The sequence below is a fragment of the Phyllopteryx taeniolatus genome, chromosome 1 (genome assembly GCF_024500385.1).
Source record: "Phyllopteryx taeniolatus isolate TA_2022b chromosome 1, UOR_Ptae_1.2, whole genome shotgun sequence".
Classification (NCBI taxonomy): Eukaryota; Metazoa; Chordata; class Actinopteri; order Syngnathiformes; family Syngnathidae; genus Phyllopteryx; species Phyllopteryx taeniolatus.
The window spans coordinates 47,391,286-47,412,192 of NC_084502.1; the positions used below are offsets into that span (position 1 = coordinate 47,391,286).

General features: G+C 47.2%; 1 protein-coding gene across 5 annotated transcripts in view; it reads left to right on the forward strand.

Annotated features, from left to right (window-relative positions):
- The window catches only part of nrp2a (neuropilin 2a), a 56,478-nt gene that overhangs the window by 15,396 nt on the left and 20,175 nt on the right, over positions 1-20,907 (forward strand). For all 5 annotated transcript variants that reach the window (XM_061798812.1, XM_061798814.1, XM_061798815.1 and 2 more), the window contains exons 4-8: positions 11,451-11,681; positions 13,381-13,536; positions 13,908-14,077; positions 14,862-15,017; positions 20,594-20,738. In XM_061798812.1, the coding sequence (XP_061654796.1) occupies positions 11,451-11,681; positions 13,381-13,536; positions 13,908-14,077; positions 14,862-15,017; positions 20,594-20,738 (858 nt within the window). The remainder of the gene's footprint in view (positions 1-11,450; positions 11,682-13,380; positions 13,537-13,907; positions 14,078-14,861; positions 15,018-20,593; positions 20,739-20,907) is intronic.

Sequence of the window (20,907 nt, forward strand, 5' to 3'; positions counted from 1 at the left end):
CACCTCGGTGACCTCAACCCCAGAGATAGAGATAGGGGAGCCCACCTCAAAGAACCCAGACTCTGCTTCCTCATAGGAAGGCGTGTGGGTGGAACTGAGGAGGTCTTCGAAGTATTCTCCCCACCGACTCACACCGTCCTGAGTTGAGGTCAGCAGCAACCCATCCCCACTATACACAGTGTTGGTGGTGCACTGCTTTCCCCTCCTGAGACGCCGGATGGTGGAACAGAATTTTTTCGAAGCCGTCCGGAAGTCTTTTTCCATGGCCTCACCGAACTGCTCCCATGCCTGAGATTTTGCTTCAGCGACCACCAAAGCTGCATTCCGCTTGGCCAGCCGGTACCCATCAGCTGCCTCAGGAGTCCCACACGTTCTGGCAGGTGGGAGTTGCAACTCCTTCTGACAGGGGATTCTGCCAGACGTTCCCAGCAGACCCTCACAATACGTTTGGGCCTGCCAGGTCGGACCGGCATCTTCCCCCACCATCGGAGCCAACTCACCACCAAGTGGTGATCCGTTGACAGCTCCGCCCCTCTCTTCACCCGAGTGTCCAAGACATGCGGCCGCAAGTCCGATGACACGAACACAAAGTCGATCATCGAACTGCGACCTAGGGTGTCCTGGTGCCAAGTGCACGTATGGACACCCATATGCTTAAACATGGTGTTCGTTATGGACAATCCGTGATGAGCACAGAAGTCCAACAACAGAACACCGCTCGGATTCTGATCCCAATCACGCCCTTCCAGGTCTCACTGTCATTGCCCACGTGAGCAATGAAGTCCCCCAACATGAACCAATAACTTCAATATTAGTGTAGTTGAAGCCACATTAAATGAGCAACTTCGTACAGACTTGACATGCCAACACAGTACAGTAAGTACCTAAAGGTAAACAACCACACCATTTTCACTACACTTCTCTAAAGACTCTTAACTGATAGATAGATGGATGCCGATTATGGTCCATGAAGGCAACTATGTGTGTCTGTGTGTGGGTGTGCGTGCGTTTGTGTGTGTGTGTACGTAAACGTGAAAGTGAGTGACACACACATACACGCACACCATTGGGGAGGTGAAAAGTAACGCATTACTTTACCCGTTACTCAAAATGGCGGTATGTTTTAAGCTTCTGAGACCAGTGTCAGTGAGCCGGATGTCTACAACCATACTGCAGTCACCAGCAGTCTTGTAATGTAACGGATTACAAATACTTTGTTACTGAACTTAAAAAATAATTTTTCCATATCTGTACTTTACTGCGTTTTTTTATAGACAATCCGGTATATGCGTGTCATCCTTCCACATTTGGCAAAACAGGTCTACGCACTTTCTCCAGGTTCGAGTAAATGGGGAAGGAAGCCAGAAAAAAAGCAACTGTAGGGACTTTCAATGTCTACAATGTCTTTTTTAAACATAGAGCCCCCAAAGATTACAATATCCGATCTATGATTCTATTTACATATATGATAACATATTTGTATAAATAAATGGTATAGGTTTTTAACTTTTGCCTACAGCAGGGGTGTCAAACTCTTTTTGTCTCGTGCCGCATTGTAGTTATGATTTCCCTCAGAGGGCCGTTAGAACATTGAAACCATATAAATGTTTAATCATCACCAAAACATCCATCCATCCATCCATTTTCTGAGCCGCTTCTCCTCACTAGGGTCGCGGGCGTGCTGGAGCCTATCCCAGCTGTCATCGGGCAGGAGGCGGGCTACACCCTGCACTGGTTGCCAGCCAATCGCAGGGCACATACAAACAAACAACCATCCGCACTCACATTCACACCTACGGGCAATTTAGAGTCTCCAATTAATGCATGTTTTTGGGATGTGGGAGGAAACCGGAGTGCCTGGAGAAAACCCACGCAGGCACGGGGAGAACATGCAAACTCCACACAGGCGGGGCCGGGGATTGAACCCGGGTCCTCAGAACTGTGAGGCTGACGCTCTAACCAGTCGCCCCACCGTGCTGCCTCACCAAAACATATTATTACCATTACACAACAAATTGAGTGATAACTAGTTTTGAAATCAGAAGACAAGGATAATAGTTCGTTCAAATATTGTTTAAGTTACTGTAGAAGAAGGTTTTGGTAACAGAAAAATGCAATATCTCAACATTATTGTTTATTATTATGACAATTTGGAATTTGGGTAAAGATTTTAGCAAAAATCACGGAAGTTGACGAGCATGATTTGCTTTCGCGGGCCACATAAAATTATGTGGCGAGCTGCATCCGGCCCCCGGCCTTGAGTTTGACACCAGCCATAAAGAAAACGAAATTTTTGCAAATTGAGCATCAAACAAGCATGTAATCAAACTGTCGACATGCTCGTTGGCGTAGCATACACAAGAAGTCAGCTATCCCGTTTTCTGGGTTTGGTCACGTGACATTTTGCATATAGCGGATTAAATCTAAATGCGGTCGATGACAGCTGTGCCGGTAATTAAATAAGCAAAATAATTGCCTACAGCCTGTGGAATAATGCTGAGGTTACCCTCATTTAATCGATCCAAGAGTCCGCCCATGGCAACTGAATGGTATGTTTAGTATTTGTATTATTTATGTATAAGTGTTTTTTTCTGTGTTGTAAGTGCTTCGTGAGGATGCTTGTGGAATTATCTGTGTGGTTTGTCAGTGTCAGCCATATGAGATACTGTATGTGGCACTTGAAATGTACATTAAAATCGTCATTGAATTAGAAATGGGCCCTTGGACCTACAGTGTAAATCCAGCCTTATACATAAACATGTGTAGGCTATGGTTTTAACAAGATTGTAACAAACATTTAAAGCCTTCAGGAGATGTGTGTCACTGTGAGCACACGTAGGCGTCTGCTTGCCGCTCGTGTGGGTGTTTCCACTCAGCATGATATATGTCTCAATGTGTAGGCGGAGTGATAAATGCACGAGAATGGAGATGGCGAGGAGTCAAAATGGCAGAGGTGGTGGGAAATGACTCGGGTGGGCAAGAGACAAATCAACAACAGGATGAATGGTGACAATGATGACGATGACGACGATGACAACGATGATGATGAAGATAATTTAGGATGTGTGTTAATTAAACACTAAAATAAAGTACTTTCATCATCATCATAGGTTTTTGGCTTCCAGCAGTGGGATGAGGCAGCAAACAGTCACACACACCCCCACAGACACACACGCACACACACACGTATCCCACTTTCCATGCTGACATGTTTATTCACCAGAGTGAAAGTAATTGCATTTAAATTCAATACCCCAAAAAAAGTGTTTGGGTTCCTTCATAATCAGTTTGAAGGCTCTTTGAAGTGCATGTGTTGTTAAAGGGCGTGTCTTGTTACAGATCAAGATCTCAGCACACCATTACATGTGTTGTGAGACGAGTGCGTGTGTGTGTGTGTGTGTGTGTGTGTGTGTGTGTATGTGTGTGTGTTGACATCTAGACAGCACAGCTCAGAGCTCAGGCCGACCCCGACACATTGTTTCAAAGGGCCAGACACTGGTCGTCTTGTTTGAGGGTTGTGTGTGTTTGTGTGTGTGCGTGTGTGTTCATCGAGCGTTGACGAACGACTGGAGGCTTCTTTATACTCGCGCGGGCGGCGACCACGCTGATGTCACTGCGTCTATCCCGCACGCAGTTTGCCTTTATACTCAAGCGCAACCCACACGCGCAGTTTTTAAAATGTACTGCAGCTCACCTCCAAGTCGGGGTGTCGCTACGGCTGGTATTGGCTAGGACACCACAGGATGGAGTTTCCTCAGCATTTTTTGGCCATTTCTGGTAGCCGTTTGTACGTTCCTTTCCCTAACAAGGAACAAAGCAACAACAATGTCGACCATGGAACAGAGTCTGCGAGAACAAATGGACCTAGATGACCAGATGATACGTTTAATTCCATCCATGAACATGAACCATCCATCCATTTTCTACCGCGTATCCGAGGTCGGGTCGCGGGGGCAGCAGGGAAGCCCAGACTTCCTTCTCCCCAGCCACTTCCTCTAGCTCTTCCGAGGGGATCCCGAGGCGTTCCCAGGCAAGCCGAGAGACGTAGTCTCTCCAGCGTATCCTGGGTCTCCTCCCGGTGGGACGTGCCCGGAACACCTCTCCAGGAAGGTGTCCTGGAGGCATCCTAAACAGATGCCCGAGCCACCTCATCTGGCTCCTCTCAATGCAGAGGAGCAGCGGCTCTGCTCTGAGCCCCTCCCGGATGACCGAGATTCTCACCTTATCTCTAAGGGAGACACCCTGCGGAGGAAACTTATTACTCACCACAACGGACCGATACAAAGTCTGCATCACTGCAGACGCTGCACCGATCCGCTGTTGATCTCCCATTCCATTCTTCCCTCACTCGTGAACAAAAACCCAAGATATTAGAACTCCTCCACTTGGGGAAGGATCTCATCCCCGACCTGGAGAGGGCACTCCACCCTTTGTCCCTAAGGACCATGGTCTCAGATTAAGAGGTCCAGATTCTCATCCCAGCCGCTTCACACCTAACCCTTGCGAACCGCTCCTGTTAGAGTTGGAGATCACGGTCTGATGAAGCCAACAGAACCACATCATCTACAAAACGCAGAGATGCAATACTGAGGCCACAAACCGGACCCCCTCTACGCCTCGGTTGCGTAAAGAAATTCTGTCCATAAAAGTTATGAGCAGAATCGGTGACAAAGGGCAGCCTTGGCGGAGTCCATCCCTCACCGGAAACGAGTCCGGCTGACTGCCGGCAAAGCGTACCAAACTCTCACAACGGTCGTACAGGGACCAAACAGCCTGTATCAGGTGGTTCGGTACCCCATACTCCCGAAGCACCCCCCACAGGACTCCACGAGGGACACGGGCAAACGCCTTTTCCATGTCCACAAAACACATGTAGACTGGTTGGGCGTACTCCCATGCACCCTCGAGGACCCTGCCGAGGGTGAAGAGCTGGTCCACTGTTACACGGCCAGGACGAAAACCATCTGAGATTCGACTTCCCGACGGACCCTCCTCTCCAGCACCACTGAATAGACCTTACCAGGGAGGCTGAGGAATGTGATCCCCCTGTAGTGGAACACACCCTCTGGTCCCCCTTCTTAAAAAGGGGGACCACCACCCCTGTCTGCCAATCCAGAGGCACTGTCCCCGATGTCCACGCGATGTTGCAGAGGCATGTCAACCAGGACAGCCCCACAACACCCAGAGCGTTGAGGAACTCCGGGCGAATCTCTTCACCCCTGGGGGGTTGCCGCCGAGGAGCTTTTTAACCACCTCGGTGACCTCAACCCCAGAGATAGGAGAGCCCTCCTCAGAGACCCCAGACTCTGCTTCCTCATGGGAAGGAGTGTTGGTGGCATTGAGGAGGTCTTCGAAGTATTCTCCCCACCAATTCACAACATCCCGAGTCGAGGTCAGCAGCGCCCCATGCCCACTATACACAGTGTAGATGGTGCACTGCTTCCCCCTCCTTTACGCCGGATGGTGGACCAGAATTTCCTCGAAGCCGTCCGGAAGTCGTTCTCCATGGCCTCACTGAACTCCTCCCACGCCCGGGTTTTTGCCTCAGCGAACACCAAAGCCGCATTCGGCCTGGCCAGCCGGTATCCATCAGCTGCCTCAGGAGTCCCACAGACCAAAAAGGCCCGATAGTACGCCTTCTTCAGCTTGACGGCATCCCTCACCGCTGGTGTCCACCAACAGGTTCGGGATTGCCGCCACGACAGGCACCGACCACCTTACGGCCACAACTCCGGTCGGCCGCCTCAGCAATGGAGGCGCGGAACATGGTCCACTCGGACTCAATGTCCCCCGCCTCCCCTGGAACATGAGCAAAGTTCTGCCGGAGGTGGGAGTTGAAACTCCTTCTGACAGGGGATTCTGCAGACGTTCCCAGCAGACCCTCTCAATACGTTTGGGCCTGCCACGTCGGATCGCCATCTTCCCCCACCATCGGCGCCAACTCACCACCAGGTGGTGATCAGTTGACAGCTCCGCGCCTCTCTTCACCTGAGTGTCCAAGATATGCGGCCGTAAGTCCGATGACACGACCATCGAACATCAAGTCGATCATCGAACGGCGACCTAGGGTGTCCTGGTGCCAAGTGCACATGTGGACACCCTTATGCTTGAACATGGTGTTTGTTATGGACAATCCGTGATGAGCACAGAAGTCCAATAACAGAACACCGCTCGGGTTCTGATCGGGGGTGTCGTTCCTCCCAATCACGCCCTTCCAGGTCTCACTGTCATTGCCCACGTGAGCATTGAATTCCCCCAGCAGAACGATGGAGTCCCCAGCGGGAGCGCTCTCCAGCACCCCCTCTAAGGACTCCAAAAAGGGTGGGTAATCTGAACTGCTGTTTGGTGCCTAGGCACAAACAACAGTCAGGACCCATCCCCCTACCTGAAGGCAGAGTGAGGGTACCCTCTCGTCCACCGGGGTGAACCCCAACGTACAGGCGTCGAGCTGGGGAGCAATAAGTATACCCACACCTGTTCGGCGCCTCTCACCATGGGCAACTCCAGAGCTGAAAAGAGTCCAACCCCTCTCAAGAGGACTCGTACCAGAGCCCAAGCCGTGCGTGGAGGTGAGCCCAACTATATCTAGTCAGAACTTCTCTACCTTACACACCAGCTCGGGCTCCTTCCCTGACGTGACATTCCACGTCCCTAGAGCCAGCTTCTGTAGCCGAGGATCGGATCGCCAAGATCCCTGCCTTCGGCCACCGACGTTAGCCTTTCGGGAAGTGCCCGGCCTGGCCCCATGGGAGCAGGGCCAGCCAACAGGCGCTCGCCTTCGAGCCCCACCTCCAGGCCTGCCTCCACAGGGGGGCCTTGGTGACCCGCGTCCGGGCAAGGAAAACCTCGATCCATATATTTTGTTCGTCATAGGGGTTTTTGGAGCCGTGCTTTGTCTGGTCCCTCACCTAGGACCTGTTTGCCATGGGTGACCCTACCAGGGACGTGAAGCCCCAGACAATTTAGCTCTGAGGATCATTGGGACACACAAACCCCTCGACCACGATAAGGTGACGGCTCAAGGAGACGTTTAATTATGCTGCAAAATCGATCAAGAAGGCGGCGTCGTAGATGGTATGTAGAACCAAGGGGCACGCTGAGTACGTCATCACAGCATGTGACTAAAACAAACCAATCACGAGAGATGGTCTCTGCGGCATTCTACGCGCAGCAACAATTTTTGCTGTGTGTCAAGTGACGCAGAGGGGCCGCCCGGGCCAATTCGGCGGTCACGTGATACAATGGGGGCGTTGTCGGGCCACGTGAGCGAGGGAGTATAAAGAGGCCTGGACTTGTTTTTGTTTGGCTCATTCAACCTTGTTACATAAGCGATGAGTGTAACTACTCCAGGGAGCATTGGATTGTTTGTGTCAACATGTGCATCCACGTATGCTGTGCGTGTGTGTGTGTGTGTGTGTGTGTGTGTGCTCTCATCATTTCCACGGAGGGAGCATCGGAGTGCACAATTGGTTCCACATCCACCGTGTAACCCACAAACTTCTCCACAACCCCTGAAAATGTGCCCCCCAAAAAAAACCACCCTCAAGCCCCTTCCTATATGGTTGTGGCCTACTTTACTCTCACTGGTGCGTGCTTAACCCTTTATTCATCCGAGACTACACCCTCCCCCAACGCCCCCATCCATTTGTCATCCATCCTCACTCAGTCACGTGCCATTGATGCTGTTACCACGGCTACTGGAGGCAGACTTACCAGTACAGCCCGCTTTTCCTGGTTCCTCAACGCCCCACTATTAGAATGGTGTGGGCCCATGTCATAGCCAATCCTGAGTTGAATGCAAGGCGGGGAGCACTTGAGGGCACTAGGTCCCCCTCTGTGAGCATTAGTGACCACTGCTGTGACATGTGTAGGGTCTCGACAGGAGCACACCCTGAAGCTGGACCCCCATCCCATTTGCCTGGGCTCCAGTCACACATTGTGTGTATGCACTGTATGAATTTCCAATGCCATCACATTGATTGGATTTCAACCTTGACGACAGTGGTGTGTGTTGCTACAGTATACAATATGCCTGACTGACTCACACTGTGTATTTCTTCATCCTCCAAGAAACAAAAAGGCACAGGTGAATTAAAGCATGAATAAACAAACAGTGTTTAAGTCTGATTAGCTCAAAAGGAATTATCCCCCAAAATGAAATAACAAGGTATTATCAGCATCTGCATAAATAAGATGTTGGCACTCCTGATTGGGACACACAGTTTGATCACAAGTCATTTTTCCTATGTTCAAGGTTGTTAAATTTATGGTGTTCTATTCCATGGGCCAAATCAAAAGCATCATCATGATGTCTGACTTTAAGGAACTGGCGTCAGACTCACACAGACCGTCTCGCTAGGCCTAAACATGTTGGCCCGTGACATGGCAAGAATGTTGTTTTTCTTTCTCGGGCTTTTTCATGTTGTTTTATTTTGTTATTGTGGATTTTGCACTCATTCACAAACCTCCCCCACCCCCATTTTGAATGCGCCTTTTGCACACATCCTGACACGGACGCCTTGGGAGAGATTTTCTTCAATGAACTCTCGTAGCTCAGGCAGGGTTACATGAGAGATGTGTGTGTCTGAGTGGTTGACGTGTCAGACACGCAGGCGGATACAATATGATACACGCAAGACACTGAGGTGAGGATGTAGGTGAATCCTCGGCAGGAGTTGTGTGCTAAGGAGGGGAGACGCCAGACAGCAGACAAGACGGAGAAAGCTCAGACTGCACATGACAGCGGCGAAAAGACAAGACAGGACGGGAGATGAATGCTGGGGCACCCATGTGCAAAACATGGGTGGGTTTTACCCAGCAACTTACCCTCTAGGCACTGGCGTACAGCGTGACCCCTCCCCTTTGCCAGTGCCAGCTCTTGACCAATGATAGCTCCCACCAAGCTGAGGGTTGCATTGGTCCTACACGTGTGGCGGAGGGAGCTTCCGAGACTTGTTTTTGGCGTGCTCACACACCGTAAACTAATGACCACTAACGAAAAGGAGAAGGCACTCATGCATATCTGACTACTTCATAAGCGTGCAAAATAAAGAAGGCACCTATCCACTCTGTGTGGCGCATGCTCAATGACCAGTTGGAGCACATTGTCTGGAAAAATGCAAACACAGTGGAGCGCTGCGCTGGGAGACATGGAGTCAAGCTGTGCTCATATTGAAGTTTTCGTGACTCCAGACTGCTGATTTGTGACCCAGTAAGAAACAAGGCTACTGTGTTACTAGGTCTCACACACACTGAGAAGCTGTCACGCACACACCTCACATGTCAGATAACAAAAAAATGCTAGCAGCAAAAGAAGAGAAAACACACAGACGATAATAAAGTAGACAACGAGCAAAGACACATAACATGGCTCACACATGAGAGAACCTCACAATCATGTGGATGCTACTTGCTCATTGTAGATATCGCTTCCTGCTTGCTGATAATTACCAGCATGCAAGGAGTGCAGTGGACTTCTGGGTAGGACATCTGTCTCACATTTCTGAGGTGCCAGGTTCAACTCTCAGCTCAGTCCTTCCTGTGTGGAGTTTTGCATGTTATTCATTCATGTGGTGATCCCCTTTATTAAGAAGGAGGGTGTGCTCTTACTACAGGGCGATCACACGCCTCAGCCTCCCTACTAAAGTGTATTCGGGGGTTCTGGAGAGGGGGGAAACATCAGATTCAAAAGGAGTAGTGTGTTTTTTTTCCTGGCTGTGGAACAGTGGACTCTGCATCGATCTGTTGGGGTGAAGAAGAAATACTGGCTGATCTACTGTACGTTCCTACCCTCACCTATGGCCACGAGCTGTGGTTAATGCCTGAAAGAACAAGATCACAGATACAAGTGGCCAAAAGGGGTTTCCTCCGCAGGGTGTCTGGGCTCTCCCTTTGATATAGGGTTAGAGGCCAAGTCATGCGGCAGGGGCTCAGCGTCGAATACACTAGGAACCGCCGGACAAAGCGGCTGGGAAGAGGGAAGTATGAGTTTCTCTGCTTCGTCTGCCACCCCGGCGAACTGACCTCAGATAAGCGGAAGAAGATGGATGGATGGCTTTTAATATTCAGTGTTTGTGCATGTGTGTGTGTGTGTGTGTGTGTGTGTGTGTGTGTGTGTGTGTGTGTGTGTTGAGACGGGTGGGGAATCCTGGCCTGGCTTAAATGTAGATGACCTTCAGGGTGTTTGGATACCGACTCATGACGTCAGGAACTGCTTGGAAAATGCAGAGGAGAAAATAGCATTTATGTTTAGGTCTGTAGTCCATCAATTACAAGGGTATACCACATTGTGCATTAAGTACAGTGGGTAACAGTGGAAAGCAGGAAATACAGTGTTTGTCTCCTGAAGTTGTTCACTTGTGCTCTGGGCTAAATGAGGTCGGTCCTCTTCCATTATCAAGTGCAGACGGGAGTAGTGGGGGAACAGCCAGCCCACCCCCACTTTTATAGGTCTGCCTGATATTAAAGACCGGTGCCTTGTAGGAATGCTGCTGCAGGAATGTGCTCTTAACGTGTCTGAGCTCCTGATGCCGGTTTTAAACATTTGGATGTGGCTATTAACTTGCTGATCTCAAGTTTAAACTTCAGAGGCAGGAACCGCTCCTCTTCTGTAATGCACAAGCTGGTAAAATGCAGTCAAGAAAATCTAAATTTCAACTTCATCACTTTAAGATACAGTTATTATTATACGGTAAGCATATAAAGAAACATAGAAAATGTAATGCAACCAAATAATCTATGTTGGTAAAAATGAATGTGAAGGTGAAAACAGCAGAGGCTTGTGGATCAATACGTTATAGGTGTACTTCTACAAACACTCAAAGGGCCGATGGGTAGATGATGGGAGTGGTGCAGCTGCAGCCGCTCAAGGTGAGAAGCCCGGGCTGCATAAATCTGCATAGGTAATTAGGAGCTGCCGCAAAGGGCTCACTTAGAGCCATTACACAAGGTCTATGGTATGTTTGACTTCATGAGAAAAAGGAAAACCTCAGAGAGAGAGAGCGAGAGAGAATAGTGAGCATTTCCGAACATTTTTTTTTGAATGGATGCCAAAGCTCAGAAGTCAGAGGTTCTACTGAGGTCCTCAAAAGCCTGATGCGTGTCAAATTACCTCATGTACAAACCACTTTGCATGGAAGCTTTGAAGGCCTGAAATGAGTAACAGATCTTTCTTCACATCTTGAAGCAATGTAATTGTTTTTTAGGACACAACAGTTGCTGAAAACAGCATGGTGCTGTGTCAAAACGCTCATGATTGGCATGTTTGGACGCCGCTCGGCGTCGGGTGGTTGTCTTCATGTCGTACGTAACATTGGACACACTGTAAGATGTCAGTGATGGACTCCATCTGCAAGTCAGATGTTTCTTCTGTTTGATCCGTTGCTCTTGTCTGATCTCTATGTTCTCTTATGACAAGATGGCTTCTTCTCCTCATCCTTGTCTCCTCTCAGGGTCAGAATTCTGCTTCCGCAATTTCACCAGCAGCTCCGGGATGATCGAGTCGCCGGGCTTCCCTGATAAATACCCACATAATCTCGAGTGCTCATACATGATCATTGCTCCAGCTCACATGGACATCAGCCTCACGTTCCTTACATTTGACCTGGAGAACGACCCCCTGTTGGTGGGAGAAGGTGACTGCAAATACGACTGGTTGGACGTGTGGGACGGCTTGCCGCTAGGTAAGTGCACGCAAAGATGCTGTTAAAGTGAACATTGGGGACGAGACACAAAATAATAATTTCCATGCTGCAAGCACATGCAGACTCACGCAGTTTCCACATTACCACATGGCCATTCTTTCAGGTAGCGCTCGCTTTGATGTGCACAATCTAGCCTTCCATTCCTTTGCGTTACATATAGGAAACATTATTTCACACTGACTTCCGAAAGTGCTTCGACACCCACAGAAGAGCAGCCCTTTCCCTTGCTCCTCTTACCCCTATAATAACACCATTCATCAGCTCCTTCCTCTCCTCAATGTGCTCACTCCTTCCGACTCCGGACGAGAGTGAGTGCCGTGATGAGACCCTGTTTGGCTCCAATGCGAGGTGCCAAATGTCAGAAAAGTGACCTTTCTGCCCAACAGGAAGTGGCAAAGCAAAAACATTTGTTATGAACAGGCGTGCACATAAGTACTGAAAATATGAAAGTGCACCGGATTCAAGTATGTCACTGTGCATTTATATACCAAGCATTTTGTATTTTCGTTTTTGGAAGAACGCAGCAGTAGAAGAGGCTAGAGTAGTGTTGTTTTGTTCCCAAATGACTCATTTAAACTTTTGAGTAGACTTACTGAATGGAATCAGCTCTGGAAGTGATTCAATCCTTTAGCTTAGCCACAAGCGTGTTCTACATGAGAGACTCCCCCGCAAACGGCGCCACTTGTGGGGTGGTGACAATTTCTGAGTGCAAAAGGGCCGCTGTTGAGGCAGTGGGCTCCGTAGGCCTCTCGGCCTGGGTGCGGAGCAGCTACGACAGTCCGTCAAAATCTCTGTCTTAATGTGAAACTGGTCCGTGGTGCAAAAAAGATTGTGGACCACTGACATAGTGTACTGGGCCAAATCAGCTGATCGCACAGTCTCATACTGTACGTCTTTAAGTTCATCCAGTGAGGTCCATGGGTTGTGGAAAAAAATAGCAATAACCTCTGGTGGTCCTTTCGGAACTAGACCATAATTGCTCTGTGCACCCCTGGTTATGAAGTGCTTTGATAGTCACCACCAAAGAGTAATTGCTGTTGTGTCACTGATGAAAACCACATTAGCGGGACCAAAAGGTGCTTTTGCACCTCACGCTTCTCCATTTCTCTTCTCTTCCCATTATTTAAAAACAAAAAAATGAGGCAGAGTACTTCTTTGCTCTAATTATTCGATTTTTGGTTTCTAAAAAGGGATCCATATGGATTTAGTTTTTCACTTACGTACAGCCTCGAATTTGGGAGCTCCAGTAGCCACAGGCATTCAAAGTAGGAGAATTAGGAGGAAATTAAAACTGTAGCCCAATTCGAATGAGGCTAGTCCTCAGGCGTGAAAGGGTCTTGGCAGACAAGGGGCAAGGGTGAAGAATTTGGCGTCTGGCGAGGGAGCACATCTCGAGACTACTGTAATCCTCACTGGCTTGGTGTGCGCGCGCATGCGGATGATCCCAGAGCAGCTTGCATTAAGGTGGGGATTCCAGTCCCCCTGCTGGGGTTCTGCTAAGACACACAGATGGAGGGAGGATGGAGAGGGGAATCAGGAGGAAGAAAGATGGCGCTGGGGGGTGTGGAGATGGTGTCAAGTCATTTGCACCAAAAAGCATCTGCAACAAAATTTAAGGTTTTGTGAAAATCAATGAATGGTCCCAACTTGCTGACTGACTTGATTTGTTTATCTGCAGTGTCGCCGCTGATCGGACGATACTGCGGTACAAAGATCCCTCCAGAGATTCAGTCGTCATCTGGCCTGCTGTCTCTTTCCTTCCACACGGACATGGCGGTGGCCAAAGATGGCTTCTCTGCTCGATACAACATGACTCGCAAAGAAGTCAGCGACTGTGAGTGCCGGATGACTTTCTATATGTGCGTGTATGTTTGTGCTCGGCAGGTTTGTTTACCTGCTCTTATTAAATCTGTATTTCTTCTGAAACTCATTTTTCTTTCGACACCTCACCTTCTGTGTGTTGTCCGCTTTGCCACTTAACGCAATTCTGAAGTTCACCCCCTTTAAAAAGCCAACCGACTCTATTTTTCTTAGAATTTAAATTAACTCCACCTCAATTAACTTCTTCTGACTCTGTTTGCCCAATCTTTCTGTGGATTTACAGTCCTGTTTTCCAGCTTTGTAATCGGCTCCGCCTTTGCCACTGTCATCCATTCCATTCAACCTTCCATGACAACTAAATTCCCATTTCTTTTCCTCTGTCAGCATTTCACTGTAGCATGGCGCTCGGCATGGAGTCGGGAAAGATCAGTGACGAGCAGATCAGCGCCTCCACAACCTTCTACGACAACCGCTGGTTGCCACGCCAGGGTCGCCTCAACAACCCCGACAACGCCTGGACGCCCTCAGAGGACAGCAACAAAGAGTACATCCAGGTCTGACATTGCACCATTTGTCATATTTTTTTTCAATGCAACTTTATTGTCCAGAATACTATGTTTTTACACGCAGTATACTTCTAGTTTCCCTAGGCCAAACAATTTTAATCAGTACGAAATTGTACATCTTTTTAGAAACTCACCTCCTGCAGATGTCATCATTTTGTATTGAAGATTCATGCATTATTCACTGAGAATTTAAGGATATTAGTTTTTGTTTAATCTTGCTTGCTCAGAAAGAAGCAAAGGCAATGAAAACACAAGCACCTCAAAAAAAAAAGACAACCACACACACAGTATAGAAATAAAGTGTGTCTTATTGATAACTATGCACCAGACAGCAGTGACGGTGAAAAAATGTGCACTGAAGGAACTGCAAACTGATGATAAGGAAGTGCTCCTGACTCTCATGCACTCGTACTGTATACAGTATATTTAGATTTATATACATGCATATGTGCAACCGAGAGCACCGTGATGGATGAAAGCGCTGCAGAGGATCACATTGAAATATTACGCCATGGATCTTAGCGCAAAGCGTTCTTCTTCATTTACACATGACAATGCCCAGATGCAGGCGCCACCCCGGTATCCTCTCCACCCTCGATCCCCAGCTGTCTGCGTGACAAATAGAAACAGGGGCTGGTGGTCTTGGTTATCTACATCACTCCTGTGCGTCATAAATCCCCACCGGACGCTGAGCGGTTTCTTCTCTCACATCTATCTTTCTCTATTAAGAAAACATTTTATATTCAATGTTCTCTTTGGCTCTTTCTTCAAGGTTGACCTCCACTTCCTGAAGGTGTTGACGGGCATTGCCACCCAGGGGGCCGTTTCCAAAGAGACACAAAAGTCTTACTACGTCACCACCTTCAAGCTGGAGGTCAGCACCAACGGGGAGGACTGGATGATCTATCGGCATGGCAAGAACCACAAGGTATATCAACACATGTACACACAGTTTACTGCTAACTGGCAATGAATTCAACAAAGAAATGGAACATGACACAGTAACTAAAGGACAAACACAGATGGCAGCCTGTATATAGTGTTCATGTGTGTTCTTTTTCCTTGTTATTTGTTTCAAACCCCTTTGTTTTAGGGGGAAACGTTCACTTTTTGTTTGTTGGTTTTCTTACCACTGAATGACCTTTGTTGCATGCATTGGTGCATCTCAATAAATTATAATATTGGGGGACTTCATTTATTTCAGTAGTTCAGTTCAAGTTAAACATATACACTTCTGTCCATTCCCAGAGCAGCATTTTTCATGATTTCATTTTTTTTATCATTTTGATGGTTATAGCATACAGCCAACAAAAACCCCAAATTTCCATCTCAAAAAGTTCATCATCAAATCAAATAATAACAATAATAATAATAATAATAATAATAATAGAAACCTGTGTTTAAAGAATAAATATCATACGAGTTTCACTTTTTGAAATGATACTAAAATACTGAATTTTTTTACGCTATTCTAATTTATTGAGCTGCACTTTTGAGTGATGAGTCTCTGCTGGATCTATCAGAAGTCTGCAATGCGTCCCGTACCACTGTGGTTGGTACCCCAACAGAATAGCACAGTATAACAGTAGTAATAGTACAAATAAAAACAATTGAACAAATTGAAAGGAAAAACAGCTTCCTACAGTGCAAAACTTAACCGTACTGCTTGGTGGAAACAGAGCTTGTCTTCAAGGGCAACACAAACATGTGTTACATTCCTAGAACTTGTATACCCGGATCATGACATTGGTCATGTGGCAAAAAATAGTTGATGGGAGGGAGGAAGAGATAGTGTGAGAGGTGGGGAAGCTGACAAACAACAATGGAGTCCTCTGTGTGCCCTTCTTCTGGGTGTGTTATCTGTAATCTTTCTCACATTGCCACAACCACACATACACAAATGTATGTATAAATGAATGTGCAGTGCGGGATGTTGTCATGGCGTATTGGTCTCCATTCCTCATATCTGGGTTGAGGTCACCATGGATTTTTAGTGGGAAAAGTGGTGAGGGGGATGGTGGCTCTGTGGAAGGGTTAATCCACAGACACGCACACGTTTACACATTTAACAGCATAGACCCCTTCTGCGCTAGTCACTGATTGGTTTGGGTGGGGCCGGTGGGGGGTATCTGATGTAGAGATTACTGAGTGAAAAGTGGATTTGACTTAAAAAGAAGCAACAACATCTGTGCAGTTTGTTAGAACCCCTCAATGCACACCGCCTTTAAATAACCTCTGACTTTTTGCCCGTCTGGAGACAGATATGTCTCGTTGTAATCTGATTCTATACTCACCTTTACAAACCTCCAAAGATGACCTAATTATTTTTATGTAAGTGTAACTTTCCAAATGAAAAATTGACTTCAACATGAATTCATGCAAAGCAAATAGCAACAAACATTGATCTGCCTAAAGGAGCATGTTTCACTCCCCTCACCAGCCAGGTTCCTCCTGCGGCCCCCTTGGGCCACAATGAAATCTACTGTGACTGCTAATCCATCGTCCATGCAGTACAAACTCCCGGTTAGCCATCCTAAGCTCCGCAAAGAGCCCTTAAGTGGTTGAAGCTCTTTTTTTCCGTCAGGGCGTCCTGTAATGACGAGGATTTTACTTCTGTAATTGTCATTTAACACAGTGCTCAAGAGTATATTGTGGCTTTGGAGGCTTGCACACGTGTATGTTTGGCTTATTTTTTTAAAGCATTGACTGGAGAAGGACACAGTCCAGTAGCGCAGTCTGCCACATTCACTCCATATGCTTATACGTGCGTGCGAGTGTGCGTGCATGTGCGTGCATGTGTGCGTGTGTGTGTGTGTGTGTGTTTGTGTGTCTTTGTGTCCGTGTGTGTCTATCAACCCGTGTTTTTATGTCTTTGATGCAACACATTGTTCAATTGGCTGTATTTTTAAACCACACAATGCACACCCATGTTCTTTGATGATATGTTAGCCAACGCATAGGTCTCTCTCATGCGCATATGTTCACATACTTGCATGCACACAACATGCACCCAGTCCATCTCAGGGCCCGTAGCAGCAAGAGGCCAGCTGGAACCAGTTCCTGCTGTCAACATCTTCATAGCAAGACGGAGGAAGGGAGAGGAACGGAGGTCATGGCTGCACAGGCTGAGAAAGAGGAAACAACTGGAGGCAGAAGAAAGCTGGGAGGGACTGTATTACGGAGAAAGATGGGGGAAATACACAAATAACTGAAAAGTCAGTCCGATAATGTGATGTGCAGAGCTCGCTCCGTCTCCCTGTGGTGTAGTCAACACCGAGGAGAGCACTGCTCAGGCTGCACAGGCCAGACGGACTGTGAGAGGAATGTTGGAATGGTAAATTCATTATGCGGTGATGTGCGTAAACCAGTGATTTTCAGAGCACTAACAACATTCTGTGAAATTTATTATACAGTATTATTACATAAACGTATTCATATATGCAAGTCAATATCAATACGTGATACTCTATAGAGTAGCAATGTCAAACTCATTTTTGTTGCGGGCCACATTGTAGTTATGATTTCCCTTAGAGGGCCATTGTCACTGTGAGAGCATATACTATAAATGTCTGATTTGCAATTTTGATACAGATTTTAGCAAGACAAATGAAGTAGGCGCTTGTGGTGGGACTAGGTGGGGGCAGTGGGCTAGTCAGTAAAAAAAAAAGACCATTACGTGAGTCATTTGCCACATTAGAATCATCTAGCCAATAAAGCTAACTCTATATCAGAGATGTGCAGGTGAGTAACTGTAATACACAGACCTATAAAAAACAATAACCTGCGATGCACTGAATCTGCAATGAGTAAACTGTGCTATAGCAAGGCATTACTGTATACACACACCTTCCAACCGTGACCTTGTTTTTCACAAAGGTCATCAATAGTTAAATACCCATGATGCCTTGTCCACACCCAGTCTGGCCGTCTCATACAGCCTTTATATGTGTGTATATTCTGAGCATTCCACAACGAGCGGAGCTTCGTTATATTTTCATGACTCTCCACGCCAGGAGACGCAACATGGCCGCTTTAATTATTCAACTCACCAAGCCTGCATGTGACACAAGCTGGAACCGCACCCCAGTCGTCAGGCAGATTAGAGTGAAACGTTTTAAACAGAAAATTGTCGTCGCCGAAGCAGCCTCATGTAAAAAGTGGCAGCGCCCTCAACAAGTTAGTCGGTGAACAACCATCTGCTTCCCAGAGGCAATGGCCTTTAACCCTTGAAGTACTGGGGTCGGGTGCTGCCACAATAGATACGAGGAAGTGGAGGAAACTGACCTGTCATTGTCTTTGTGTCTCCTCTGTCTCCGCTTCCTGTCCGATGTCTTCCCTGCTCTCACCTCATGAGAGCCGATTCGGCTTACTGGGTCATTTAGATAGCCCTTGAAAATATTTTGTTGCGGACCCAATAAGGAAGGGGAAAAAAATCCCAGATATGGTTATTTAATTATGGTGGGCATTTTGGATCCCTACCTGCTCTCGTGTCTGCTGTTCCACTTTCATTTCCGAATTATGAAATGTTTCTCATGATCCATATGAATGGAAATTCCAACTAATTTGCCATTTAACTCTCTGGTAGTTTATTTCCTGTCCTAGTGATGAAGTTGCTTATTGTGCATTGCTTCTGACTCACCCTCACCCTCCTCCATGCCCCTGTTCTTTTTTCTCATCAAGATAAGCGAGCACATACACACACATACCAATTTTTAACATCTTAATTGACTTTAAAATGTGAGCAAGGAAAGCCTCAGCATGTGTGTGCTTATTACTATAGCTGTGGTGTAGATGAGCAACACAGCACACCACACACACAGGGTGAATGACTTGTGAAACACGTTATGCAACACTCCATTTATCTGTATATACTATACTACAAACATATCCAGCGACAGCGTCAACTGGCTATCTTTCTGTCTTACATCACAATCAGGGAGTCTGTGGCTTGGCCGAAGTCGGTGTTGACTACAGACATTTGTGATCGTAAATATTCAACATGTTACGATTGTGGACCTGTCTGTTTTCCCAAGCAGATTGGGGATTAAAAATCACTCAGCACACTCCACACCCTCTTTTGGTGACATCTGATCATTTTGACGTCACCTTAAGAGTTATTGCCTCCATTCAGCCTTCTTGTGTGATCCTTTCTCTTCACTTACTTTCAATTATTATTCTCTATTGGTTTTTAGTTTTTCTTGTCTTTCCGCCCACAGCTTTATTCCAAATATCTGGGAGCGGCAAAGACGTTGCCTTTGTGTAAGCGTGTGTGGGTGTTTGCGTAACCCCCATAAGAGCTCACATCCACTGCTTGGCCTCAAAGGTAAACACGACGGCTGCCGGTCATCCATCCAGCAGCAGACACAGCACAGATAGTCCCTTTTTCTGTTCAAACAGTGACTGGATTGTATAACCACTGACAGCTCCACTTGATTAAATCAGGCCATGCCACAAATCAAATAAAACCCCATGAGTAACATTTTGAAGTCCTGTCCTGTCACTTTGAGAGGCATATGGCAGACAAGGAATATTGGAAATGGGTCACTTTCCACCAACATGTCAGAGAAGTATAATAAGGTACTTTTTCTCTTTTTACTTGGTAAAATCCATCTGAAGGGATGGATTTAGTCTTTGGATAGTCGAGATTATCTTTCCATCCTCCTCCATTGTGATGCCTGGCCAAAACACGAAAGAGTGAATGACACTTAACTGTCTTTCAGCTAATCTGCCTTGTGTGTAGTTTCAATTAGTCATGGAAAATGCACAGATAGTGAAAGAGGAGGTGCCATAGGAAAGAGGAAGTGGTCCTCTAAAAGGAAGATTTGTGTCAGTCAATGAACCCGCCATGAAATGTCCACTTCAGCATCCCAGGACTCTTTTTACCCCAAAACAAGAAGTAACCCGAGCATCCGGGTTACTTTTGCCCTCTCACCCCTGCAAGCCCACACTGCCACGACAGATCCAATGGGAGGGAGGGAATATTCCTCAAGGAGAGATGAATGTTGATGCTTTGGGATGGGATGGACACCTCATATCCTCACATCCTGCCCACCTGGACACACTTCCTGTGCTTAATGGCCAATCATGTTTGGTCATGTCAGGTCATGTCTCTCGCACAGCCCCCACAGAGAGGTGTGTGGGAGCTCGTGAGCGCTCTGTGTGTGCGTGCGTGCGTGCGTGCGTGCATGCGTGTGTATGTGAGTGAGTGAATCCTTGAGAGCATAAAACCTCATCCATTCTCTCGCTTTCCCAGCCTCCTAGAGCCAAATGTTCGACCCCAAAACACAATGACAGCTGGGCTGGTGACATCGGATCCATGTTTGGGTTGTCTCTTCTGTGTCGGACTGCCTCTGTGTGTGTGTATGTTTTGTGTGTGCAGCCAAGCGAAGCCGTTCATTGCGTGCTGAAGTGTGAGGAAATGACAGATAAGACAAACCCGCATAAGGGCTTAGCACATTCAACAGCAAGCAACCTGGTGATGATAGTCTTTGCCTCTCTTCGCAGGTTTTCCACGCCAATACAGACCCAGCCGAGGTGGTGCTCAACCGCGTACAACAGCCAGTTTTGGCGCGGTTTGTGCGTATCCGACCACAGACGTGGCGTAACGGCATCGCTCTGCGCTTTGAGCTCTATGGATGCCAGATTACAGGTGTGTAGAACAGAACGTAAGATTCTATTCTTGTCAAAAGGTGGAAAACATGTTATAACACGACACAGCATAACATAATTTAGCTTTGTTTAACGCAAGTATGACACTCCATTAATTATTTTTCACCTTCGTCAAGATTTTCACCCTGGCAAAGCTTTACCGAGTGACG